This window comes from Eschrichtius robustus, chromosome 4 (genome assembly GCF_028021215.1).
Source record: "Eschrichtius robustus isolate mEscRob2 chromosome 4, mEscRob2.pri, whole genome shotgun sequence".
NCBI classification, from domain to species: domain Eukaryota; kingdom Metazoa; phylum Chordata; class Mammalia; order Artiodactyla; family Eschrichtiidae; genus Eschrichtius; species Eschrichtius robustus.
Window position 1 is genome coordinate 80,766,977 of NC_090827.1, and position 26,459 is coordinate 80,793,435.

Sequence of the window (26,459 nt, forward strand, 5' to 3'; positions counted from 1 at the left end):
CCTGGCGATCGCTGGGCTGCGCGGGGCGGGACGAGTGGGGGCGGGGCCGGGACGCCAGGCTCCGGACGCCAGGCTCGGGACTCCGCGGCGCCGGCCGGCTTCAGCGTCTCCCGGACTCGGCGCAGCCGGCGTGCTCCAGCCAGGTAAGGGCGCCGCGGGCTGGCGGGGCAGCCCCGGGACTGCGCCACTCCGGGAGGGGACGGGTGGGGACGAGGATGCGCGCGGCGAGAGGAGGCTTCCACAAGCCCAGAGACGGACCCTCGTGGAACCAGGAAGGATTTTCTCTCCTCCGCGCCGCCGTGAGCGAGGGCGCGCCACGCCAGGTGATGACCCGTCCCCTGCGGACCACGAAGGGACAGGTGCGCGTCCTGGCGTAGCCACGCCTTCCGGCGGCCGCCGCTGCCTCTCCGCCTCCCGGGCTCCGGCGCCGTCCTCTCCCGAGGAGCACCCGTCCCTTTTCCTCTTGGGTCCCTGGACGCGGGCCGCCCCGCAGCAAGTTAAGCGTTGGGCTCACTTCCCAGCTTCCCCGCGGGGTTGATTCCTCCTCTCTGCTTGGGCGGCGGCGCAGTCTTGATTGAAAGTTGGCAGCATCGACAGAGACTTTCCACAGTTGCACGTGTGTGAGTGCCTCGCCCCACCAGGCTCACATTTTTAATCTGGGAAATTGTGTTTGAATCTTGATAACAGGGATTCGGTGAATACATGTGTTGGGAAAACTAGGGCCTTCCCTCGGGGGTGTGCGCTTTCCCTTGGATCCTAAATTTCCTTTTGATTTGATTTTTTGGTTTTGTTTTCATGGAAGAATAACACGTTGCTGTGTATCAGGTTCGGAAACAATCTTCTCTATTGCCATTCTTTGGAAACTGGAAGATTTGATTAGAAGGGTAGATCTCAATGTTAAGTTGGAACAACAGGATGACTGGTGGCTAAGTGGGTTTGAAGCTTATCCAAAATAAAGTGTTTTGAGCATATACCCTGTGTTTTTTCAGTGAGGGCCCATTTTTTCCTCTTAGGAAATTCTGAGAATTTACTTGCTTCTAGAAGATTCTCCCCTGAAGAGCTGGAGAGGAGAAAACAGCCCCAACAAACCAGTGGGTTTCCCCAATAAGTTTAGGATTTAGCAAGTTGGTTTGTGATGCTGGTAGCTCAGCTGGCGAGAATCACATGTAGTATGGAGTGTCATGATTTATATGGAGAAAAGAAAAGTGTGTATAATATTCTCATTATGTATTTGAAAATATTTTTTTGGTTTAGGTACATTTTCATTGTTTAGGAAAAACTTATACTTTCCCAATACTCCAATTAATCTGTTCCATATATTCTCCTGTCAGCTCTAGACGCTTACTGCATTGTGTTTATGTTAATGATCTGGATTCTTCCCTGAGGTTGTGTACATTTTGGTTTGTAGAACTGTATAGGGCAAGTGTTGCAAACACATGCGAATCAGTGCAGTGCTCTACCACACATAGGTCCTTGAACTAGAATTTTCACACCTTTACAGATAGGAGAAAATATAGAATATTAATATATGCTTTAGCACTGTCAACCTGTTTATCTACTTATTCTGTATCAAGATAGTCATCTTGGGACTTCCCTGGTGGTGCAGTGGTTAAGAATCCGCCTGCCAATGCAGGGGACACGGGTTCGAGCCCTGGTCAGGGAGGATCCCACGTGCTGCGGAGCAACCAAACCTGTGCGCCACAACTACTGAGCCTGCGCTCTAGAGCCCGTGAGCCACAACTACTGAACCCACGCGCTGCATCTACTGAAGCCCACGTGCCTAGAGCCCGTGCACCGCCACTGCAATGAGAAGCCCGCGCACCGCAGCAAAGAGTAGACCCCGCTCGCCGCAACTAGAGAAAGCCCGCGCGCAGCAATGAAGACCCAACACAGCCAAAAAAAAAAAAAGATAGTCATCTTGTTTTCTCAGCAGCTGGTTACTCAAGGGCAGGGGCTGTGTTTTATCAAGTCAGAGTGAAGCTCAGAGAATGGCCACCTTTGCTCCCTAAGTTGACCCTTGACAGCATGGCTGCCGGGGTTGTGGGTAGTGTCTGGCCACTTTTTGCTTTTGGGGAAGAATTGCTGGTCTCTCTACCTTCCTCTGTGTATGCAGAATGCTGGCAGCCTGGGCCTTGGGCCTCCAGGCACACCTCTGTCTACAGGTTCCTCCAGGTTGGCCTGGTTGGTGCCTCCCTTCCCCAGCCCAGCTCTTCCAGCTCCTTGGTTTCCACCTGACTCCACCCCTTCGTGGGATCCCCCTCCTAGGAAGAATCATCTTATTATTCAGGGCAGGGAGACTTGATCCACAGAGTTGACAGGGCTGTTGATCCTCAGCCTGGTGCACAGATGCTCAGTAACTATCTGTTGATGACAGTGTCACTTGCTTCAGAGCCCTTACTGTGCTCTCCTATTATCCAGTCTACACAGGCAAAGTGGAGTAACTGAAGTTGAACCCAGATCAACCGCTGTGGAGGCTAGCCGCCTTGGTTGGATTAGGGTCATAAATTGGGCATTGGAGTCTGTTAGAAAGGAGTGAAATTGGTCCATGGTCACTGCCAGTTCTAAAATTACCCTGTCCCAGGTGATTATGCCATGAGAATAGCTTTGTTAAAAAGAACCCCAGAGGAGAGAAGCTTAGTAGTTGGCTTCACCTCCAAACTTGCCTCCACCTGGACTTGCCTTTGCATCTTTGCCCTAGCTCAACCTGTCCTTCCTTGGATTGGATTATAACTATTAACTTTCCCACTATATTTGACTGCTCAGAGCTCAGATGATCACAGCTACATGGTGTAGATGTAGAAAGTGACATTTTCTTTTCTTTTTATATTATTATTTATTTATTTTTGGTTGCATCAGGTCTTAGTTGTGGCATGCGGGATCTTCCTTGCGGCATGTGGGCTTCTCTCTAGTTGTGGTGCGCAAGCTCCAGGGCGCTTGGGCTCTGTAGTTGTGGCATGCGGGTTCCAGAGCACGTGGGCTCTGCAGTTTGCGGCACACGAGCTCAGTGGTTGTGGCATGTGGGCTTAGTTGTCCTGCGGCATGTGGGATCTTAGTTCCCTGACCAGGGATCGAACTCGAGTCCCCCGCATTGGAAGGTGGATTCTTTACCACTGGGCCACCTGGGAAGTCCCTGACATTTTTTTGTTTGTTTGTTTAGGGAAAACAAGGATGGAATTTTCCCAAATTGTTATTAGCGAAACAAAGCAAAAGCAAAAAAAAAAAAAAAAGAAGAAAGGGCATAGAAGTCAATATGATTTTTGTTTTGTTCTTTTCTTTTCTTCTTTTTTTTTTTTTTAGTTTTAAACCTTTAATCCAAGTTGCATTTTTCCCTCTCCAGAAGCAAACACTTGTGATTCTTCGAGTTGGTTATTTTGGTATTTATTGCTTGTAAGTGATACTTGTAATTTTTCAGTTTGAAGCATTATCTGTTGACTTCCTGCTGTGGAAGATGATGACTTGGCTCTCTTCTTCTAACCCCCAGCCTAACCACAGCTTCCCTATTTTCCCATCCTTGCAATAGTTAAACAGTAATTTTGGTTAGATCAATATTCATAGTCAAGCCAAGTGCAACTTTTTCTTTTCCTCGGAGTCAGTAATTGCTTTGTTTGTTCACTGGCTTAGTTTTTTATGTACTCATCATTAATTCAACCCAAAACTTTTGACCAGTTTTCTAATTCTTAGCTCAGATGAGTCAGGTATTCTGTCAATTTCATTTTCCCCAAAGAAACTGTCCCTGAGCCTCCTGGCTTGCTCTAGTCTGGACTGGTTGCCCTCTACACATGGGGCACAGATGTCACCCTGAGGACCTCCCTTTGTCATCCTGGGGGGAATCTCCATCATTTCTCTCTGTATTGGATCTCCTGTTATCTGTAGTACATGCCTTTCTCTTTCTTGTAGACTCCTTTTTTTTTTGATATAGCCCGTTCTCAAGGAATTTTCTGGTAAAGGATGCACAGGATGTCTGTTTTCCTTCCTATTTATTTTATCTATTCATATTTTTTCTGTTCATTTTTCTTTTTTTAAAAAATCATCCTTTTTGTTTGTTTATTTATTTATTTATTTATTGCTGCATTGGGTCTTAGTTGTGGCACATGGGATTTTTCGTTGCGGCACGTGGGCTTCTCTCTAGTTGTGGAGCTTGGGCTTCTCTAGTTGTGATGCGCGGGCTCCAGAGCGTGTAGGCTCTGTAGTTTGCAGCACGTGGGCTCTCTAGCTGTGGCTTGCGGGCTTAGTTGCCCCGTGGCATGTGGGACCTTAGTTCCCCAACCAAGGATCAAACCTGCGTCCCCTGAATTGGAAGACGGATTCTTAATCACTGGACCACCAGGGAAGTCCCTCATTTTTCAGTAAGTGCCTGAAAATATCTGTTTTCCACAACAATTGATAGTTTGTCTGAGTGTAGACTTCTAGGATGGAAAATTTGAAGGCATTGTTCCATCACCTTCTAGCTTGTGTTGCTGTTGAGAAATTCAGAATTGTTCTGATTCCTTAATTTTTGCCTGTAACCTGTCTACAGGTTACAAACCTGCTGTGTCCTTTGTGGAAGTTTGTAGAATTTTCTCTTGGCCTCCACAATCTTGGAGTTTTCATGATGTGTGCTGTGGTATGGGTCTGTTTTCATCCATTGTGCTGGGTTCTTTCAATCCAGAAATCTACATCTTTCAGTTTGGGAAATTTTCTTGAGTTATCTCATTGATTATTTCCTCCTCTCTATTTTGTGATGTCTCTTTCAGAAACTTATTGTTCAGATTCTAGATATTTTGGGCTGTATACTAGATATTTTCTTACCTGGAAAGTTTTTTCCTTTGTGCATAGACTCAGTTTCCCCAAGTTGCTATTGTCTGTTTATTTGTTTAGGTCTCTACATTTCATGTTAGAGGCTTTCCTTGTATTTCTGATACCCTAGGTTGTCTACTCACATCTGAGTGGGGGATTAAAAAGCTTGTTGGCTGGGAACTTAACTGTTGGGTGATTTGTCTGAGTCTTTTTTTTCTTTTTAAATTTTTATTTATTTATTTATTTGGCTGTGTTGGGCCTTCGTTTCTGTGCGAGGGCTTTCTTTAGTTGCGGCAAGCGGGGGCAACTCTTCATCGCGGTGCACGGGCCTCTCACTATCGTGGCCTCTCTTGTTGCGGAGCACAGGCTCAAGATGCGCAGGCTCAGTAATTGTGGCTCACGGGCCTAGTTGCTCCGCAGCATGTGGGATCCTCCCGGACCAGGGCTCGAACCCGTGTCCCCTGCATTGGCAGGCAGATTCTCAACCACTGCGCCACCAGGGAAGCCCCGGCTGAGTCTTTTATTTGGGGAAATTTTGATGTTAGTACCTCTTGGGCTGGTGAGGGTCCTCAGAAAAAGCTCTTCCAGTCTTTTTCGTGGGTGGTGGGAAGAGCCTGGCTGCCAGTGATCTGGGAACGAGGTAGAGAAGAAGGCTGAATGTCTCAGCATCTGCATGTTCATATAACCTCTCCACGGTATTTCCAGTAAAACACCTGAGCTGTGCCTGACATACTCCAATCCAGAGACTTTCTCTTTTTCACCCTCTCTGGGGTAGTTATATGTTCATATAATTCCTCTCGGGGAGGGGGTAGGGAAGAAACTCCAGGTGTTTTTGCTGGGGTAGAGAAGGGGCCATCACCTAACTGCTCAGAGTGGCTGGAGGGACCTGGGAGATCCAGGTGCTTTCCAAGGAGGCTTTCAATTTTTATTTTATTTTAGATCAGCCCCTGTCCCCCCACTCCCCACAGAGAGTCCAATTGCCTTTAATTATTTAGCATTTCGAAATTCCGTGGTATAAATCAGGTTGTTTCTTGGCTTCCCCTCACCCCACCTAAATGTTTTTACTGTTGTCTCTTCTTTCATTCTCCCCATCCTTGTGGGTTTATCCCTTTACTGTCATTTTATTGGGCTTTCAGGAGGGAGAGAAAGTAGAGAGTTTTGTTTCATTTTGTTCATTACTACTTCTTAGTGCCTGGAGTATAGCTTTCTTAACCAACCTCTGCTGAGAGACTAGTGTGGTTCAGCCATGGCAGTTTGCTGCCATTTTCCCTGCCTTTACCCAGCAGAGTTGGGGCCCCCGATTCCTTCCTATACTACTCTAAGCATCCACTACCAATTCATTACAGTGGTCTTGGGAGGCAGAACCTCTCTGCAGCCCTAGCCTGATGCTATATAGCTTGCTGGTCGTAGAGCCCTGGTTTCCACTTCTCAAATTCACCTCGTCTGGGAGGACTCATTCTGTCACCTTGGCCTCTGAACGTTTTACCTTTCCGTGAAGCTCAGCTTCTGTAAATCTAATGTTTTAGGCTGAACGGTGGGCCTGGTGTCATTGGTGGCCATGTGGCCCCAATGGAAATTATCGTTATTTCCTTCTGGAGGCGTTTATCACACAGTTGCCTTCCCAGCAGCAGAATCCTCTCTTCACATTTCAAAGCTCATGCCTTTCTTGGAGTGTGCACCAAGTTCCTGTTTCTGGCTGGGCTGAGCAGAGATGACTGACCTACCCTGCTCCTCGTGGATGATCACAACTTTCCAACCCTGTTTAACCAGTTGAGTCATTCTTCAGGCTTCCTTAATGCAGTGTGACCTTCCAGCTTTCTATCTCAGTAGCCTGACAACATCAGCATGACTTTCTGCTTATACACAGAGGAATGGTGGCAAGAGTCAGCTTCCGCTGAAGTAGGAAGAGTGTTGTTTCCACACCATCTTATCTGGCCAGGAAAAGCAAAGCTCTATACTCTCATGATGGCAGCTATGCATTGGGAATCCAGAAAATACCAGTGCTGGCAATTGCTACAGTGGAGCAGATACAGTAGTCATTCTGAAGGAGGACAGCGCAGGATAGATGGTTAGAAAACACTTATTCAGCTGGACCTACCGGGTACCATTATGAACAACAGTTTGGCCAGTGGGAATATCTGCAGTGCTCATTCCTCCCTCTGTGCTTCCACAGGCATCCTTCCCTTTTCTAAACAGAACCTTTGAAGTAATTGCAACCTCTTTTTCCAAGCAGTATAGTTTTTCTCTAATGTGCTAAGTAATTCACGTAAGTTCTTTTTGTCTTCTCAGCTGAATTGTGAACTTTTCCAGGGAAGAGCACATGCCTAGTAAATACTAGATCATTGTACCAGATGAATTTTCCAGATAGTTGTAGACAGTTGGCAGTTAAAAAAAAAAAATGTATATATATATATATGGTCATAATTATCCAAGTTGTATCCAGTAGTCTAAATTCACTAAATTCTTTTTTAAATTTTGTTTATTATTATTTTTAAAAATTTATTTGTTTACTTTGGCTGCATTGGGTCTTCGTTGTTGCGTGCAGGCTTTTCTCTAGTTGAGGCGAGCGGGGGCTACTCTTCGTTGCGGTGCGCGGGCTTCTCATTGCGGTGGCTTCTCCTGTTGCAGAGCAGGGGCTCTAGGCACCCAGGCTTCAGTAGTTGTGGCACGCAGGCTCAGTAGTTGTGGCTCGCGGGCTCTAGAGCGCAGGCTCAGTAGTTTTGGCGCACGGGCTTAGTTGCTCCGTGGCAAGTGGGATCTTCCTGGACCAGGGCTCGAACCCATGTCCCCTGCATTGGCAGGTGGATTCTTAACCACTGTGCCACCAGAGAAGCCCTAAATTCACTAAATTCTTGATTAGGCTTTCACTTCTCTTTGGCTGTATAGACTGAAGCCATAGAGTATTATTCAATTTAAGTGTTCCCAAGTGTATTGTTTTTCATATTATTTAGAAATAATCCTCATTGAAAACATCCTTGAAAGGACAACATTAATTGTACTTATTATTATTGTTATTTTTCACCCATATATTTCTTCTTAGCATAGTCTTGTGATTGTCTTGATTTTTATGGCTAAGAAGAGTGGATTTGGAAGAGGGAGGGAGGTGTGTGCGGATTAGTTTTCTAGTCTGCTAAGTGTTACATTTCTAAAAGAGGAAGATGTCTTTGAATTTCAGCAACATTAGATATATTTTTCCTTTCGTAACTACATGCCATTTATTTTTTAAGGTTGAGAGCTTTGGAAATGCTTAGCTATAGAGTATGAAAATGAAAGACTTTAAATTGTCATATACTACATGAAATGCTTATAAAGTAGAACTCCTCATCAAATATCCTACTCCCTGTACCTTTAAGTTTTTTGAAGTTCTAGCCTGATTTAACGGGGAAAACTTTTCATGTCTTCTCTTTATCCTGAAAAGAGTTCCAGCAGTGTCTTTCTGTTAGCTATTTCCTTAGAAACTGTGATGTCTTCATGTATCTCCCAGTATTAGGTTTCAACCACAACTTGTGAGAGCTCCACATGACTACCCCCAAAAATAAATCGTGGGTTTTTTTCCCTACAAAGTAGTGATTTCAAAGTTTATTTTTCTGCAAATATAATTTAAGCATGCAGTAAAGTTAGTTTTTACCATTGGGGTTATTTTTGTTTCACAGAAGGCAGTTGGCTTTCTTTTTTTATTTTCCTGCTTTGAGTGCTAAAAATGCTTGATCCTTTAACCATGCAGAGAAACAGAAATACAATTTAACTGAGTTATGAATGCTGTTATATATGTAAATTTATGAATGCTTTTTACTTTTTTTCTTTTTTAAGTATTGTCAACTTATTTGTCACATATTTAAACCAGTTATAGAAGCACTGCATTAAATAATTCTTGTTCATAGGTTCTGGAATCATAGCTGGAGGTTTTAGGGGCTCAGAGCTGGTGATGCAACCCCCTTTCCTCCCCCAGACAAAGGATAGAACTCTGCCTGCCACTGCAATTCCCCAGCTCTCAGTGTGCTCTTTGGACTCTCCCTGCCATCATTAAAAAAAAAAGTCATTTTATAGAAATTTATTTATTCTTTGTTAAAAAATTGAAACAATACTGAAGCTTACAAAAAAGAGATTAAAGATGACCCCAAAACTATTCCAGAGAGACTCTTGGTGAACCCCCTCTCCATCATCTTTATCATCATTTGACTTTCTACAAATCTTTAGCACCTTTCTAGAAGATAATTAACCTAAGGAGCATTATGTGCAACCGTTTATGTAACTCCAAATTCTATAATGTTTATATCTATATAATCTTTATATAAATATATATATATATACACACACATATATACACATACACACACACATATATATATATACACACACACACACTTTATGAGGTTATAATTAGTTCAGGCATAATGTTCTTTGGTAACAATATTCCAAATAGACATTTTCTTGTAAAAAAAATTGCCATTTTTAATAGCTTGGTGACAGTCTGTCATGTTAATATACAATGGTATTTTGAACCACTCCCCAGTTGTTGGACATATGTTTTTTTGTTTGTTTGTTTTTGTTTTTAAGTAAGTAGTGTTGCTATATGTTTTTCCCTTTTGGGGATTGTTTCCTTGGGAAATATTTTTCAAAATACCACTCTGGGATTAAAGGATTTCTTGTTTCTGTTAATGTCAGAAGGACACAAAATAATAATTTGAAAAATTATGGCTATATAAAGTTATATAAAGTTTCCATTACCTCTTTTTTGACCTTTTGGATCCACAGTATCTCCTTTATGTGAAGACATAAGGTTTATTTGGAGTTACTGAGGCCATGCCATGTATCTGACCAGTTGTAGGTCAGATAATAAAGCCCGAGTAACCTGACAGTTTCATTTGCAGAGGCTGTGTTCTTTTGATAAATGTCTATAGCCTCATTTTATTTTGTTGGATGTGTGATAGGAAAAGTTTCCAGGGATCAGTAACAAAATGTGGAGAAATTGTTATAGTATCTGTGAAACTACATTTGCCCTTAGTACCTAGTCTAGGGTTCATGACCCTTTCTGTAAGCAGGGGAAGGCATTATGCGTTCAATAGGGAATATCAACTCTCCCACCCATTTCCCCATTCCTGGACTGCATGAGGAAGTAGGAGGGGCAGGGCAACCAGTAACTGGAGAGAATTTTGCAGTAATGTAGTTTCTTGATAAAGAATTAGAGCAGAGTGAAATTCCTATTCAGGTTTTCCCCCTGACATCTTTCTGACTAATGTTTAAAGCCTGGGCTAGATTTTTAAGTTAGCTATTGAGTGGTATTGTGTTCCCATGCCTTAGGTTTTCCATCTATTAAACAAAGCATAATGACACCTAATTAACAGTCCACTTCAGAACGATTCATGGCCTAATGCTTGTAAAGGACTTTGAGCTTTTCCTAGAGTGTTTTATATACATTCATGAGTAATGAGATGGCTTGCTCTATTTAGCAAAGGGCATCTATATTATGCCCATTTTATAGATGAGAAAAGTGAGCCTCACAGAGGATAATGGCTTGTTGAGAATCAGACGGAAGATTTAATGTAATGTCTGTGGAATTTTTCTTGGACTTTGTGGAACAAGTGGAATCTAAAATAAATTCTGCACAAGTGTATGTGTTGGGAAAATGGATTTTACAGTTTTTAAACAGATAAAACCTTTTGGGGGGATAGGTTACTCCTTTGTAAGGAGGAATCATGTTTGACAAATTCACTAGAGTTCTTGAAGAACTTTAAATGATTATGGAAGCTAGGGATAAACTGTGATTTCCAAGTGTTTTTGAAAAGACTCCACACAAAGGCTATTAAATAAATTGAGTCAGTGGGAGGCTGGGAGAAATGTTTTTAAAAGTCAGGAATAGGGAGGGGACTGGAAGACAGAACAAAGGTTTAGCATAGATGGGCATTTCTCAGGTTACAAACGTGAGTAAACTATTTATTACTATTTTTAAAATAAAACATGTAGAAGAGGGAGTACACAGTGTAAACTCCAAGTTTACAGTCAACACGAACCTTTTGGGACATTAAAAAGCAAATTGCTGGTCTCAAGTTTATGCAAAATGGCAGGGAAGAGGTTAAGAATGCATTTAGGTAAAATGAATCCATCTGTACATGCAGATGGACGTTCTGGTTTTTACTCAAGAAAGAGATTCAGATATTACTGTAAACTCTTAACTGAAGACATTGATTCAGTGTAGGATTTGGAACAAAAAAGCTAGTTAAATCTTAGCTGTTGTTACACACAATTCAGAAATGCCACCTTACCCATTTTCATGATTCTTCAACATCTAAGATAGTTTCATCAATGTACCTTAAAAACATAATGCACTTAGAAAAAAGCCAACATATTAATCAGCAGCATAGAGGATTGAGTAAAGTAGACTCCTGTCCAACTCTTTGGTCTAGAAAGATAAACGCTGAGGAGACATGTGGACAGGGTGTGCCCTCTTATACCATGGCAACCTGAGCTCCATGGTACAGGGAGACCATTCATTTGCACCTTCTTTATTACCAAATAATGCCCCAGTGGCCCCCAATAGTTAGTTGAGCACATAAGATGTGCTAGGCTCCATACTAAACTCTTTACATTGGATTATCTCATTTAATCCTCCCAACAACCCTATAAAGTGGGCAAGATTATTTTAAGCATTTTACAGATGAGGAGCCTGAGGCTCAGGGAGATTCAGGGGAATTTGGTTAGATGGTGGAGCCAGAGTTCAGAACAATACAGTCCGACTCCAGAGTGTACTCTGATAGCTCTCCTGAGCTATCCACACTGAACTACCCTCTTCCCCTCTCCTTCTGTTATTTTCCTTCCTGGTCAACAGAGTTGGACAACCTAGAAGAAAACATAAAGGTCTGCTTCAAACAAAACCAAAAGCAACCAGTTCTTCTGGGTATCATTCCATCCTCCTTAGTACTATGGATCCTAAGTTGTCTTCAGAGCAGCACTGGTGAATAGAAATATTCTGTGAGCCAGACATGTAATTTAAAAGTTTCTAGTTGCCACATTAAAAAAAAAGCAAAACTCAACAAGTGAAATTAATCGTAATAGTATATTTTGTGTAGCCCAATATTTAAAAAATATTATAATTTCACCATGTAATCATATAAAAATTATTAATGAGATACCAGAAACAACTCAGGAGCTTGATATGTGCAATACAATACAGTACAATACAATGCAATTCAATAGAATATCTTATGCAGTGCAGTGGATAAAGTAAAATGTAGTCCTACCAAACAAAGTTAATGGAAACATATTTACACCACTTCAGTTTTAAATTTTAAGTTAAAATTAATTAAAATGAAATAAAATAAAAAAAATTAGTCCTCAGTTGTACTAGACACATATCAAATGCTTAATAGCTATTTGTGATGAGTGGCTACCATATTGAATGGAGCAGCTCCATAGCAAAAGTTATTCTCTGTCTCCAAAGGCCTGGGGACTCCCAGATTCTCCATCCCCACCCTATCCCTTGACCCCTCTCAGCCCCCCATGTCATCTTCCCTGCCTACCATGTACAGTTGTGCAGGTTATACACTGCAAAACTCTGGGATGTCATTCACATGGAAGATCTAGTAGATTTGTTTACTGTGACAGTTTTTTGGAAGATGGAAGTAAACTTTCCAAAGGAAGAGACACTTTTTCCTAGTTCATGCAAAGGCATTTTTTTTGAGGGGGAGGAGGCTGTGACTGTAGTCCTTTTATACCTTCCTAGCATTCCAGCAGTTGGCCTCAGGCATCATTCTCTTGTACGCTCAGCACTTTTCCAGTGCCTACAGCCTATGGCTGAAAGTAAGGAAGCAGATTCAGTCAACTTCTCCTCCCTGCAAAATAATGTCATGAAGCCATAGTCATTTTTCATGGTAGGTTACCTTGGAGCCATGTGTCTTATTCATAATTGTATCCCCAGTGCCTGGCACATAATAGGTACTCAACACATTTATTGATTTGAATTGTCATCTTAGAGTTCATTCAGGGCCCCTGTATTGTATTCTGAGTTGAGCTTAATTAATCTTGACCCAGGGTTGATTATCCAAGTGCTGACTTGGCTCTCTCTTTCACCGAGTCACAGCTCACTCTTCAAGCTCACCCTTGTTCTAAATAATAATTGTCATGATTGTTATTATTACTACTAATAGCTACCATTTATTGATCACTTTATGTCAAGCATTGTGCTTAGCAGTTTATGTGCATTACATCATTTAATCTTTCCAAACAGCTCTAGAAGGTAGGTACTATTCTATTTTATAAGGAGGAAACTGAGGCGCTGAGAAATTAAGTAATTTACCTGAGGTCACCCAGCTAGTAAGTGTCAAAGCTGAAATTTAAAACCAGTTCTGTCTGACTTCAAAGCCCTTCTGTGCTTAAGCAACAAGACTGGGCTTCTTTTTTGGTATCTGGGGCCTGACTGACAAGTGACCACGCTGTCTATAGTAGACTTATTGTTTGTTTGCCCAGACTTCCTTCCTCTGGGGAACATCTCTGTCCACAATCCATGTGGTTTGGGTGGGGCTGACACCAATGCCAGGGATGGTCATGTGACTCAGCTTTGGCCAATCTGAGAAGTGCCTTGTTCATCTGACCAAGTGATTGGCACATGACCCAGGCTCACTCAAATCAGGCTCCTTTTCTGCTCCAGTTTAGGAAAGGAGTCATTCTTTTCCTCTGGGATTTTTTGGCTGCTGGAGTGATATAGCCTAGAGCTCCTGGTGGCTATCTTTCCACTATATGGAGGAAGTTATATGAAGTAGGACAGAATGAACGAGGCTGGCATGCAGTGAGAAGTAGAACTGAGTGGTGGTGAGAGCACAGACAGCATCGTTTGAACCCCAGGATTCAGATGTGTCTGAAGCTTCCGGGACTTCTTGGTTATGTGAGCTAATACATTCCTTTTGCTGTTGTTGTGTGCCTAAATCTAGTTATTTGCAATTGAAAACCCTGCCTAATAGACAGACTTTTCAGAAGATATTTTTGTCTTGCATTCGCCATTGCCATTCTCTGTCTATCATTTGGATGAGCTCACTAGATCTTGGGCCTTGGTGCCTACTGTTGTCTGCCCCGTGCCTGGAGATCTTTTTTTTTTTTTCTTTTTAATTTTTATTTATTTATTTATTTATTTATGGCTGTGTTGGGTCTTCGTTTCTATGTGAGGGCTTTCTCTAGTTGCGGCGAGTGGGGGCCACTCTTCATCGCGGTGCGCGGGCCTCTCACTATCGCGGCCTCTCTTGTTGCGGAGCACGGGCTCCAGACGCGCAGGCTCAGTAGTTGTGGCTCACGGGCCTAGTTGCTCCGCGGCATGTGGGATCTTCCCAGACCAGGGCTCGAACCCGTGTCCCCTGCATTGGCAGGCAGATTCTCAACCACTGTGACACCAGGGAAGCCCCGATCTTTGATCCCTGTAAACTCTGTACATGTTCAGCTTGCTTCTTCCCTTTCTGGTCTATGAGCCCTGCCCTAGTGAAGGGAGATACCACACCCAAACCAATCCCTCCCTGATACTCCCCCCAACCTGCTACCCCCATGGCATAGCCCACTCATAGGGATAAGGATTGTGCCATGAGTGGAACACTAGGGAAATCTGTTCTTTGCAGACATTAGAAAAATTACTCATCAACGTACTTTTGAATGTTGATCAAAGACTGTTGAATTCTTAACTCATCTGGCCCCTGACACTGTCTGGGATCTCAGCCAGTTTAGGTTAAGGCATCGCCTCTTATCCCCAGTTTCCTTGGCTCCCAGCCTTTCTGATCAGCTGTCTTCTTATGTACTCTCAACTGCCCTGTGATTCTGAGCTTCCATCCTTCTACTGGCTTCCTTCCCAAATCTTTCCGGTAGCCCTCTGAGGGCATTGTTCCATTGTGAATCAACATTCCCACACCCCAGCCGTCTCACAGAGTGAAAACACTCCCGTTTCTGCAGCTCTCTCTGCTGTAGCCTTCTCTTGGCTTCCCTTTGCTGCTTCCAGGTCATGCCACAACCCTTTCTCCTTTAGCGTTCAAGCCATTCATGCAAATACCCTTCTGGTTTCTCCTTTTGTCACCAACCTCTTGGTCATTCTGCTTGATAGACTCACCTGGTTCATGGTCTTCTCTTCCAGCTCTGCCATCTCTGCATTCATATGTACAACTAACTTTCTGTATCTGTGATAAGTTGTGCAGTAGCCTTGTGGTAGTTAAAAGGAGTAGCTAATTGTGGCTAGAGTGGGATATAAGGGAGACTTCATAAAAGAGATTACCTATGATCAGGACCTTAAAAAATGAGTAGGATTTCAACAGGTGCTCTTCTAGGCAGAGAGAACAACTCAAACGAAGGCATGGGGATGTGAAAATATTTAGTTGCTTGAGCTCTTGGAAATAAATGGTAGGATGGGAAGAGGGAACCCAGATGGGATTTGACATGATTATATGTACTTAAGATTAAGGAATAACCCTAAGGAGGATCCAGCATGGAGAATGCAAGCGAAGGACCAGCCTTTATTATTTTTTATTTATAGTTTTTAAAAAAATTAATTAGTTTATTTTTGGCTGCACTGGGTCTTCGTTGCTGCACGCGGGCTTTCTCTAGTTGCGGCGAGCAGGGGCTACTCTTTGTTGTGGTGCACAGGCTTCTCATTGCAGTGGCTTCTCTTGTTGCGGAGCACGGGCTCTAGGCGCGTGGGCTCGGTAGTTGTGGCGTGCGGGCTTCAGTAGTTGTGGTTCGCGGGCTCTAGAGCACAGTCTCAGTAGTTGTGGCGCACAGGCTTAGTTGCTCTGCAGCATGTGGGATCTTCCCGGACCAGGGCTCAAACCTGTGTTCCCTGCATTGGCAGACAGATTCTTAACCACTGCACCACCAGGGAAGTCCCCACCAGCCTTTATTATTAAAGGGAGAAGTACTTTGAAGTTTTCAGGCATAGGAGGATATTGTAAATTACAAGACTGAAACTCCGTTGGGTTGATTATAAAAAGGAGAAGAGGAGTAATTAAAGCAGTTGATTGAAGGAAGTCCATAATAAGACTGAGGATGAAGAGAGAAGGGATAGTGGAAGAAAAGGTGGGAGGATTTGCAGAGCATACTGGTTATGAGGGTGCAGGGAGCAGGGCAGAGAAACCAGGCAGGACATCTGCTGCTTAGGAGAGGGGAGAGATTGAGGCCCTGCCTGGTGACAGGTGATTTGAAAGTGTAGGATGCTGGGGGAAAACAGCTGCATACTAGATGTGAATCAAAGTAGTTGGCCTTTTAATTACCTTATGTATAAAGAGTAAGATGTTTATTTCATGATGGTAAAAATGACTTAAATTATGTAAGCTTGGGAATTCCCTGGTGGTCCAGTGGTTAGGATTCTGCGCTTTCACTGCCGAGGGCCCAGGTTCAGTCCCTGGTTGGGGAACTAAGATCCTGCAAGCCATGTGGCATGGCTAAAAAAAAAAAAAAGTAAGCTTAAGATGTTTCTCAAACTGTTCTATAGAATACTACAACTCTGGGAGATGTTAATCAGGTTAATCAGGTTCAAGGGAAATAGAATGAGTTCTATGATCAAATAAGGTTGGGAAATACTGCATTCTATATGATTCACAGAGCCTATTCACGTATTAAAGGTTTTGAGAAATGTGCACAAGGAACCAGTTTGACATTGTTTAACCCAGATTTCCCCAAATATATTTGTTTATTCAGCAAGCATGCAGTAAACACATACTATGATAGTATAATTTGGCCACTGTGCTGGCCACTGGTCCTGCAGTAGAGAATAAAATCAGCCCGTGTCCCTGCCCTTGTGAGATTATGGTCTGGTGTAATCTAACAGGTTTTGAGTGTTCTGGAACAGCTTGGGAAACTTTGAGGTAACGTGTTTAGATATTCTTGTTTGTGGTCTGCAATGGAGCAGAGCAGATTATCTGCCAGCCTGTCTCTCTGCATCCCTGTCTCTGCATTACGCCAATACCTCCACTTCTTCTCAGAATGTTTCCTGCAGCTCCTGCCTTGGGGATGGACAGAGCTGATGACAAGGTAACTTTCAGGTCTGGGAAGTTGGTGACTTGCCCGAGGTCACCCAGCTAGTTAGTGGCAGAACCAGAGCCAGAACCCAGCTCTTTGGATTCTAGGTCCTATGCTCATTCCATTCTTGGTGAGAAGGGACAATTTGGAATGCCTAAAAACTGAAAAAAAATTAGGTAGACTAACAGGTTGAGTGAGATACTATGGATTATGCCAATTTCATCAATAATAGCGGGGCTGATTTAGATATCACCACCACCACCACCATCATTGCCATCACTAATGTTGAGTAATTACTGTGATCCATGTACTGTGCTAAGTGCTTTATATATATTTAATTTCTACAACAACTCTGCAAAGTAGTAATTATTACCCCATTTTATAGATGAGGAGACAAGCTCAGAGAGGTGAGTGGTGTATCCATGTTTACACAGCTAGGAAGGAATAGAGCCAGGCTTCCATTCTAGGCTGTTTTTAGAGTCCACACGCTTAACTTCATTTTATATTAGGTGAGTTTATTTTTTTGTTTGCTTCTAAAATTTCCTCTCAGCATCAGTCTGTCTTTTTTCCCTCGCCATTTCAGCTTGCCTGGCTCTTTCTCTTTGTAAAAACCTGATCTCAGGGACTTTCCTGGTGGCGCAGTGGTTAAGACTCCACGCTCCCAATGCAGGGGGCCTGGGTTCGATCCCTGGTCAGGGAACTAGATCCCACATGCATGCCGCAACTAAGAGTTCCCATGCCACAACTAAGGAGGCTGCAGGCTGCAACTAAGGAGCTCACCGTCCGCAACTAAGGAGCACACATGCCGCAACCAAGACCCGGCGCAACTAAATAAATAAAATAAATATGAAAAAAAAAGCCCTGATCTCAGAAAGGATCTGATCTTTTATTTATTCCATGTCAGGTAGCATTCTTCAAGTATTTAGTGAGTACTTACTATGTGAAGGAACTATTTTAGGAGCTGAGGATCCAGTGGTGAATACACAGACTAGGTTCCTGCTCGTGTGGAACTCACAATCATTGGGGGATCACAGAATTAAAAACAATCAATAAAAATGTCACATAGTGATGAGTATCATGCAGAAAATTAAAATCCCTGTTTTAATTTAACCAGAGTGACTGGTTATCTACTTTAGATTGTGTGGTCAAGGGAAGGCCTTTTTGTGAAAGTGACATTTAGGCTGAAATATGAGTTATAAGAAGTTATTTAGAGAGTGAGCAAGAGGGAACAAGTGGAGTGATTTTCTAGGTAGAGGGAACATGATTTGCAAAGACCTCGCCATGCTGTGAGTTTGCTGTGTGTGAAGGACAGGAAGAAGGCTGGTGTGGTTGATGCATAGTGGGTCAGGGAGAGAGTGGTACTAGATGAGGTTGGACAAGTAGGTGATGTACTAAGTTAAGAGATTTTTAGTCTAAATTCAGGGAGGCCATTAGGGGGTTTAAGTAGGACTGAGGACATAAGCTGATTTATGTTTTTAAAAGTTTGTGTTGATTGATGAATGGAGAAAGGATTGTAAGAAGATAAGGAAGGAAGTAGTGAGACCTAGTAGGAGGATGCTAAAGTAGTCCTGACAAGGGATGATGGTGGCTGTATCAGTTATTGCCACAGTAATGCCATGCAACAAACATCCCCATAAACTTAGTGGCATATAGGAATAAGGATTTATTTTTGCTCGAGTCAGTGGGATGGTTGGGTAGTTCTGCCGTTCTGGGCCAGGCTCAGCTGATCTTAACTGGGCTTCCCCATGTCTATGATCAGCTGTCGGTCAGGTAGGTAGCTTTGCCATATTGCCTGGTTTTCCTGATGTGTTTGGCAGGGCCAGATGGCTGTCAGCTGTCTAGTATGGCCTCGGCTGAGGTGGCTGGGACAACTTTGCTCTCCTCTGTGTGTTTATGTTACATCCCTCTAGTAGGCTAGCCTGGGCTTCTTCTCAGGCTCGCCCAGTCATAGTCTCATGGTGATCACAAAGAAGCAAAAAGGAAGTAGAAATGAGTAAGCAGATTTTTAAGCCTTAGCTTGTGTCAAATTTGCTACTGTCCCATTGGTCAAGGCAAGTTGCAAGAGTACATCCACAGTTAGTATAGGAGGGCGTTGCCAAAGAGCAGGGATACAGAGAGGTGTGAAAAGATGCAGAGAGGCATGAAAAATCAGGGCCATTAGTGCAATCAATCTACTGCGCTAATGGGAGAAAAGCGAAGTAGAGACTTGAATATTCAAGTTTAGAATATTTTGGAGGTACAGTGTGAGGACCATGCTGATGGATTAGAATTGAGGTATGAGGGAGAGGAATGAATCAAAGATAACTCTTAGATTTTTGGCTGGGCAGCTGGGCAGATGGTGAGGCCATTTACTCAGATAGCAAAGACTAGGTAAAGAACAAATTTTAGAGGACTATCTAGCACTCTGTTTTAGCCATGTTATGTTTGGGATACTTGTTAGATAGTCAAATAAAGATGTCAGGTTTGCAGTTGAATATATAAATCTGAGGTTCTTGGGGACAGGGCTAAAGATGTAGATTTCAGGGTTATCAACCTATAGATGGTATTTCAAGCCATCCAACTGGATGAGGCAGCCCCTGAGGAGGAGGTATAGATGAAGAAGCAAAGCAAGCCCAGGATAGAGCCCTGGTGCACACCGGTGTTTAGAAGTAAAGCAGAAAAATGGAAGCCAGCAAAGGAGACTGAGAAGGTGCAGACTCTAAGATTGGAGAAAAATCCAGGAAACTTTGGTGTCCCAGAGAACCAAGAGAATCTAAGCATTTCAAAGAGAGAATGGTCAGCTGTGTTTAACACTGTTGGGAGAGACAAGACCTGGGAAGTGACCATTGGGTCTGGCAACAAGGCTGTTCTTGGTGACTTTGACAAATGCAGTCTTAGTAGAATGATGGAGACAGAAGCCCAACTGGAGCACTTTGAGGAAAGCACATGAGTTGAGAAGCAGGGACAGCAACCCTAATCCTGTCTTGCAAGAACTTTTGCTGTAAAGGGACTCAGAAGTGATATGGTAGCTGGATGTGAATGTGGGTCATGGCAGAGATTTATGTTTGGGAACGTAAGTGATGCTGCTGTACCAAAGGGGATGATCTAGTAGAGAAGGAACAGGTGCACCGAAGAGGGGGAAACTGTGGGCCAGAAATGTTTGAAATGGCAAGAGAGGATGGGATTGAGAATTTACGATAAACTTAGTCAGTGCGTTACCTTCCTCAGGGGTACTTGGGTGGCTGTGTTTTATTTCTCATTTTGGAATGAAGAGGTATATTTACCATTGGAACAGTTTCAGCCATCTCTAGGGTAGGGAAGAATATGAGTTCTGTTGTGACACTGGGCAGACTGAATGCCTCTGTGTTGGGCTCATTCAGCTTCTGTTGTAGAGAAGAGACCTCTTTGGAATTACTCTATCTCTGTTGGTGGTGTTCAGTTTTTCTTATAATGATAGAAAAGCTGATAAATTCAGTTTCTTAGATTTTGATATGGGTAGCAAGTTTGGCAGGTCCTGGGCAGAGCTAAGAAGGGAATGTGAATGAATGTGCCACTTCCTCGTCCAGGTTCCTATACCAGTATGACTTGATGTTTTGATCAATTCAGTAGATCCTAGATCAGGCACGTGTTCTGGAATTCCAGCTGAGAGGTAGAAGTTTTGCCTTTTATGCTTTTTAAGCCACTGTTACTTCAATTTGAAAGTATAATGTAAAGCAACTATATTTAATAAATGGTAATTTTAAATGTATTTTGTTTAAGGTCAAGCGTACATTTGGTGGTATTTAAGCAGCTATTTTCATCAGCCTTCCTGGGGTCTGTGCTTTGTGTGTGGTGGGTGAGGATGGCGGTGTGAAGAAATGCAGTACCCTGTCTTAGAGTGTCTTTACAGCCTTGGAAGATTTTTTGTTCAGTTGCTTTGAATCTGCTTTGCTATTTCACTCGTTTAAATTATTGGTGTCTACTCATCCAATTCATATTGTGAATTGAGAACCACATCTGTTGCCACTCTGCCTTTTACAGCTTTCTGATTTGGTGGAAATAATACTGAAAAGGACATCTGCTAGGGTCTTAGTAATTTTTATATATAGCAGTCTGAGGACTGTTAATTCAGAGTTAGCAGAACTATCATGAAGTCAAGAAGCAAGACGTAAATCAGATGAAGTCAGAGTCTCAAAATGTAAATATTTCTAGTGTGAAGCTGTAGATCTTTGGAACTGTTGCTGTTTTTTGTTACATTAGGTCTTTCAGGAGGGTATATCTGAAAATACTTGGCCTATCAGGAAGGTGGTACCTATTAGCCTTCAAAAATTTTTACAACAAATATATTGATTATTTTATCGTTAATGTAATATTTACATTTCTGTCACATATTGGAGAGTAAGTCTTAAACTAAATTTCATTCAACGTTTGTTGAAAATGAGCTTAAGATAGTGTTTAACACTCTTTGCCGCATCTACTGTGAGAATGAAGACCATTCTCAGCACTCAGACTGTTGACATTCCAGAAAATGTCATTACTTTGAAGGGATGCACAGTTATGGTGAAGAGCCCTAGAGGCACCCTGTGGAGGGACTTCAATCACATTAGTGTAGAACTCAGTCTCCTTGGAAAGAAAAAGAAGAGGCTCTGGGTTGACAAATGGTGGGGAAATAGAATGGAACTGGCGACTGTTAGCACGACGTGTAGTCATGTACAGAACATGATCAAGGGTGTTACCCTGGGCTTCCGTTACTAGATGAGGTCTGTGCTTGCTCACTTCCCCATCAATGTTGTTATTAAGGAGAATGGTTCTCTTGTTGAAATCCAAAAATTTTGGGGTGAAAAATACATCTGCAGGGTTTGGATGAGGCCTGGCGTTACTTGCTCAGTATTTCAAGACCAGAAAGATGAGTTGATTCTTGAAGGAAACGACATTGAACTTGTGTCAAATTCAGCTGCTATGATTCAGCAAGCCACAACAGTTATAAAAACAAGAATATCAGAAAATTTTTGGATGATATCTATGTTTCTGAAAAAGGAACAGTTCAGCAGGCTGATGAATAAGATCTGAGTGGTCAGGCTATAGAAACAGCAAGATGCCAAATGATTTTCGGACTCGTTTGTGATATTTTAAAGATGCAATAAAACCTCTTTTGATTTGGGGGGAAAAAAAAGTAGATAGTGTTTAACAGATGTAGCCCAAGGATCATTTCTATTTACCTAATTCTGTACTGTACTCCTGTTTCTTGAGTTAACAAGAAAACCTGTCTAGCTCAGCCCAGAGAGAAATGATTTTATCAGGCTTTATTTACTAAGCTATTATCAAGTGTTAATATAAGAAATAGCCAGGTGAGGAATGTTTTTATAATTTCTGCCCAAACTTCTATTGAAGATGTATCGTGTAATATCTTTCATTGTCCTTTATGATCATATAAACTAGTTTGTCCTTAGAATTTAATGACAGGGAAAGTTTTTCTTTTGATCAATTGGTTTGTATCTTATGATAAAAAATTATTGTCCTGTGAAGCATTATGTTATCCTTTGTTCCCTGGATTTTGAGAAGCTCCAAATCTAATGCTCTGATTATCAGTGTGCAGTAACATTGTAGTATCTGTGCGTTCAATTTAGGGGAATTAAACTCTATGGGTTAACAAAGAAAAGAGAGAAAGAAAACATTTTTTAAAAGCTTGGACCCCTTTTTAAAAATTTAATTATTGTTTTATTTTGGGGTATAGTTGATTTACAATGTTGTGCTAGTTTCAGGTGTACAGCAAAGTGATTCAGTTATATATATACATATATCCATTCTTTTTCAGATTCTTTTCCCATGCAAGTTAGTACAGAATATTGAGTAGAGTTCTCTGTGCTATACAGTAGGTCCTTGTTGATGATCTGTTTTATATATAGTTGTGCGTATATGTTAATCCCAACCTCCTAATTTATCCACCCCCCCCCCCCCCCCCCGACCTTTCCTCTTTGGTAACCATAAGTTTGTTTTCTAAGTCTATGGGTCTATTTCTGTTTTGCAAATAAGTTCATTTGTATCATCTTTTTAGATTCCAAATATAGGTGATATCATATGATATTTGTCTTTCTCTGACTTACTTCATTTAGTATGATAATCTCTGTGTCCATCCATGTTGCTGCAAATGGCATTATTTCATTCTTTTTTTAATGGCTGAGTACTATTCCATTGTATATATGTACCACGTCTTCTGTTTTCTTAAATAAATTTATTTATTTAATTTATTTATTTTTGTCTGCATTGGGTCTTTGTTGCTGCGCGCGGGCTTTCTCTAGTTGTGGCGAGCGGGGGCTACTCTTCCTTGTGGTGCGCGGTCTTCTCATTGCGGTGGCTTCTCTTGTTGTGGAGCACGGGCCCTAGGCGCGTGGGCTTCAGTAGTTGTGACACGCGGGCTCAGAAGTTGTGGCTCACAGGCTCTAGAGCACAGGCTCAGTAGTTGCGGCGCACGGGCTCAGTTGCTCTGCGGCATGTGGGATCTTCCCAGACCAGGGCTCGAACCCGTGTCCCCTGCATTGGCAGGCGGATTCTTTTTTTTTTTTTTTAATTTTTATTTATTTATTTATTTATTTTTGTCTGTGTTGGGTCTTCGCCTCTGTGCGAGGGCTTCCTCCAGCTGCAGCAAGTGGGGGCCACTCTTCATCGCGGTGCGCGGGCCTCTCACCACCACGGCCTCTCTTGTTGCGGAGCACAGGCTCCAGACGCGCAGGCTCAGCAGTTGTGGCTCACGGGCCTAGCTGCTCCGCGGCATGTGGGATCTTCCCAGACCAGGGCTCGAACCCGTGTCCCCTGCATTAGCAGGCAGATTCTCAACCACTGCGCCACCAGGGAAGCCCGGCAGGCGGATTCTTAACCACTGCTCCACCAGGGAAGCCCCTGTACCACATCTTCTTTATCCAGTCCTCTGTCGATGGACATTTATGTTGCTTCTGTATCTTGGCTATTGTAAATAGTGCTGCAGTGAGCATTGGGGTGCATGTGTCTTTTCGAATTACAATTTCTCCATATATATGCCCAGGAGTGGAATTGCTGAATCATATGGTAGCTCTATTTTTAGAGAAACAATTTAAAGAGTGTCATGCTTCTATTCACCATTTTACTTTGGGAGCATATGCCCCAGAGGGTGTGTGCATTGGGAGATGTAGGAACCTCCCGCTTCCTTGTCTTAGTCTGCCAAGGTTTTTCCATGAGCGTCTCATAGTGCCAAATGTGATTTTAGTGGTTAAAGATAAGTTTTTCACACAAACTGTCCCTTGAGTCCAAACCAACTAGTGATACTTTATCTGATACTAAATCAAATAACCAAAAATCTGTTTTTCTCTCTGCTAGTTTGTTAGATTGTTTGCAAAAAGTCCTCCATAATTCCTTTCCCCGTACGTACTCCACCTTGAAGAATCACCTCCAATTCTGAATCTGGGCTTGGCCATGTGACTTGCTTTGGCCAATGAGATAATAGCAAAGGTAAATCATTCAGAGACGTGAAATGTGTTGTGTATTGGGGCTTGCTCTCTCTTACTGCTCTTGGAACCTTGAGAACTACATGTATAAATCCAGGTTGTCCTGTTGAAGAGACCACATGGAAGGGAAGTGAGGTGTCCTGGCTGATAGCCTGCAAGTGCTTGAAATGTGAGTGAGGCTGTCCTACACATGCAGGCCAGAATTGCCCACCCAACAGAATCAGGAGCAATAATACATTTTTATTGTTTTTATGCTAGTAGTTATGGAGTGGGGTTTTTTGGTGGTGGTCATTCTCATCAAAAGCTAACTAATATAACTTCCAGTGCTAGTGGACATTTTTGCTGATGCTATGTTGGACTTATCCAGGGATAGTATGGCCATGTCTTCTGTGGAATGTTCAAGGCTAATTTTGATTATATTCAGTTTCTGCTGTACATGCTGATGTGAGAACCAACCTCCACATAAGCTTTGGTTCCACTCTGTTTTATTCCTTCCTTTTGGTTTCTAATTTCTCCTTTTACTTTTAATTCTCATCTGTATGTTGTTTACATGTTGTGCCTGTATTTTCTCTTAAATTTCTTTTATTGAGAATAAATTCAGGTAACATAAAAACCACCATTTGAACCATTTTAAAGAGCACAGTACTGTGGTTTTTAGTATCAATATATTTACAGTGTTGTATAACCACCACCACTATCTAATTCCAGAAGATTTATATCACTCAAAAAAGAACCCAATACTCTCTCCCCTGCCCCCCCAACCCCATTCTTCCTTCACCCCATCCAAACAGTAATCTACTTTTTTCTCTATTGATTTGCCTATTCTGGACATTTCATATAAATGGAATGAATACAACATGTGGCCTTTTGTGCCTGGCTTCTTTTCCTTAGTATAATGTTTTCAAAGTTCAGTCATGTTGTACTATGTATCAGTACTTCATTCTTTTTTATGGTGGAATAACATTCCATTGTATGGGTATATATATATATAGAGAGAGAGAGAGAGAATAAATATATATATATCTATATATATATCACCATTCATCAGTGTATGAGCATTTGGATCGTTTCCACTTCTTGGCTCTTATGACTAATACCACAATGAGCATTACAAGCTTTTGTGTGAATATATGTTTTCAGTTCTCTTGGGTATATACTTAAGAGTGGAAATGCTGTGTCATAGCTTAACTCTGTGTTTAACTTTTGAGGAACTGCTGAAATGTTTTTCACAGTGGCTGCACCACTTTACACTAGTAGTATTTGAGGATTCCAGTCTTTCCATATTCTTGTCAATCCTTATTTTCCTTTTTTTTTTTTGATTATAGACATTCTAGTGTGTGTGTAGTAGGATCTCATTGTGCTTTTGATTTATATTTTTCTAATAACTAGTGATGCTGAGCATCTTTTCATATGTTTATTAGCTTTTTGTACATCTTTGGAGAAATGTCTATTTAAGTCCATTACCTGTTAAAATTTTGTTGTTGTTGTTCAGTTGTAAGTGTTCTTTATATATTCTGGATACTAGACTCTTATTGGGTATATCATTTGCAAATATTTTCTCCCATTCTGTGGGCTGTCTTTCCACTTCCTTGGTAGTGTCCTTAGACATACAGAAGTTTTTAAGTTGAAGTCCAGTTTATTTTTCTTTTGTTGCTTGTGCTCTTGGTGTCATGTTTAAGAAACCATTATCTAATCTAAAATTATGAAAATTTACAGCTACGTTTCCTTCTGAGAGTTTTTTGATTTGAGTTCTTACATTAAGTCTTTGATCCATTTAGAAATCATTTTTGTTTGTGGTGTGAAGTAGGGGTCTAAATTCATTCATATCCAGTTGTCCCAGCACCATTTATTGAAAAGACTACTCTTTCCTCATGGAATGGTCTTGGCATGCTCGTCAAAAATCAGTTGACCATAGATATATGGGTTTCTTTCTGGACTCCCAATTCTATATCGTTGATCTGTGTATCTATCTTTATGTAATACCACACTGTTTGGATTACTGTAATATTGTAGTAAATTTTGAAATTGGGAATGTGAGTCCTCCAACCTTTTTTTTTTTTTTTTTTTTTCAAGATTAACTTGGATATTCAGCATTACTGTATGAGTTTTAGGATCAGCTTGTCCATTTGTACAAAAAAAGAAAAAAAAATAGGCAGTTGGAATTTTGATAGAGTTGCGTTGAATCTGTAGAGCCATTTGGAAAGTTTGTTATTTTAGCAATATTAGGAATTTCAATCCATGAACATGGATGACTTTCCCTTTATTTAG

At 42.0% G+C, this 26,459-nt stretch overlaps 1 protein-coding gene and 1 pseudogene across 2 annotated transcripts in view; both read left to right on the forward strand.

The window, feature by feature from the left end:
- The first annotated feature begins 68 nt into the window (after positions 1–68).
- The window catches only part of TEC (tec protein tyrosine kinase), a 142,616-nt gene continuing 116,225 nt past the window's right edge, over positions 69–26,459 (forward strand). Inside the window, exon 1 of one of the 2 annotated variants that reach the window (XM_068542222.1) lies at positions 69–143. Coding sequence is in view for 1 of the 2 variants with exons in the window: in XM_068542221.1 (XP_068398322.1) it covers positions 13,622–13,654 (33 nt within the window). In the remaining variant the exon portion in view is untranslated. Of the gene's footprint in view, positions 144–13,503; positions 13,655–26,459 lie in introns of those variants that run through there. The other variant, XM_068542221.1, reaches the window with a different exon arrangement.
- Positions 21,199–21,783, forward strand: LOC137763756 (large ribosomal subunit protein uL6 pseudogene; annotated as a pseudogene).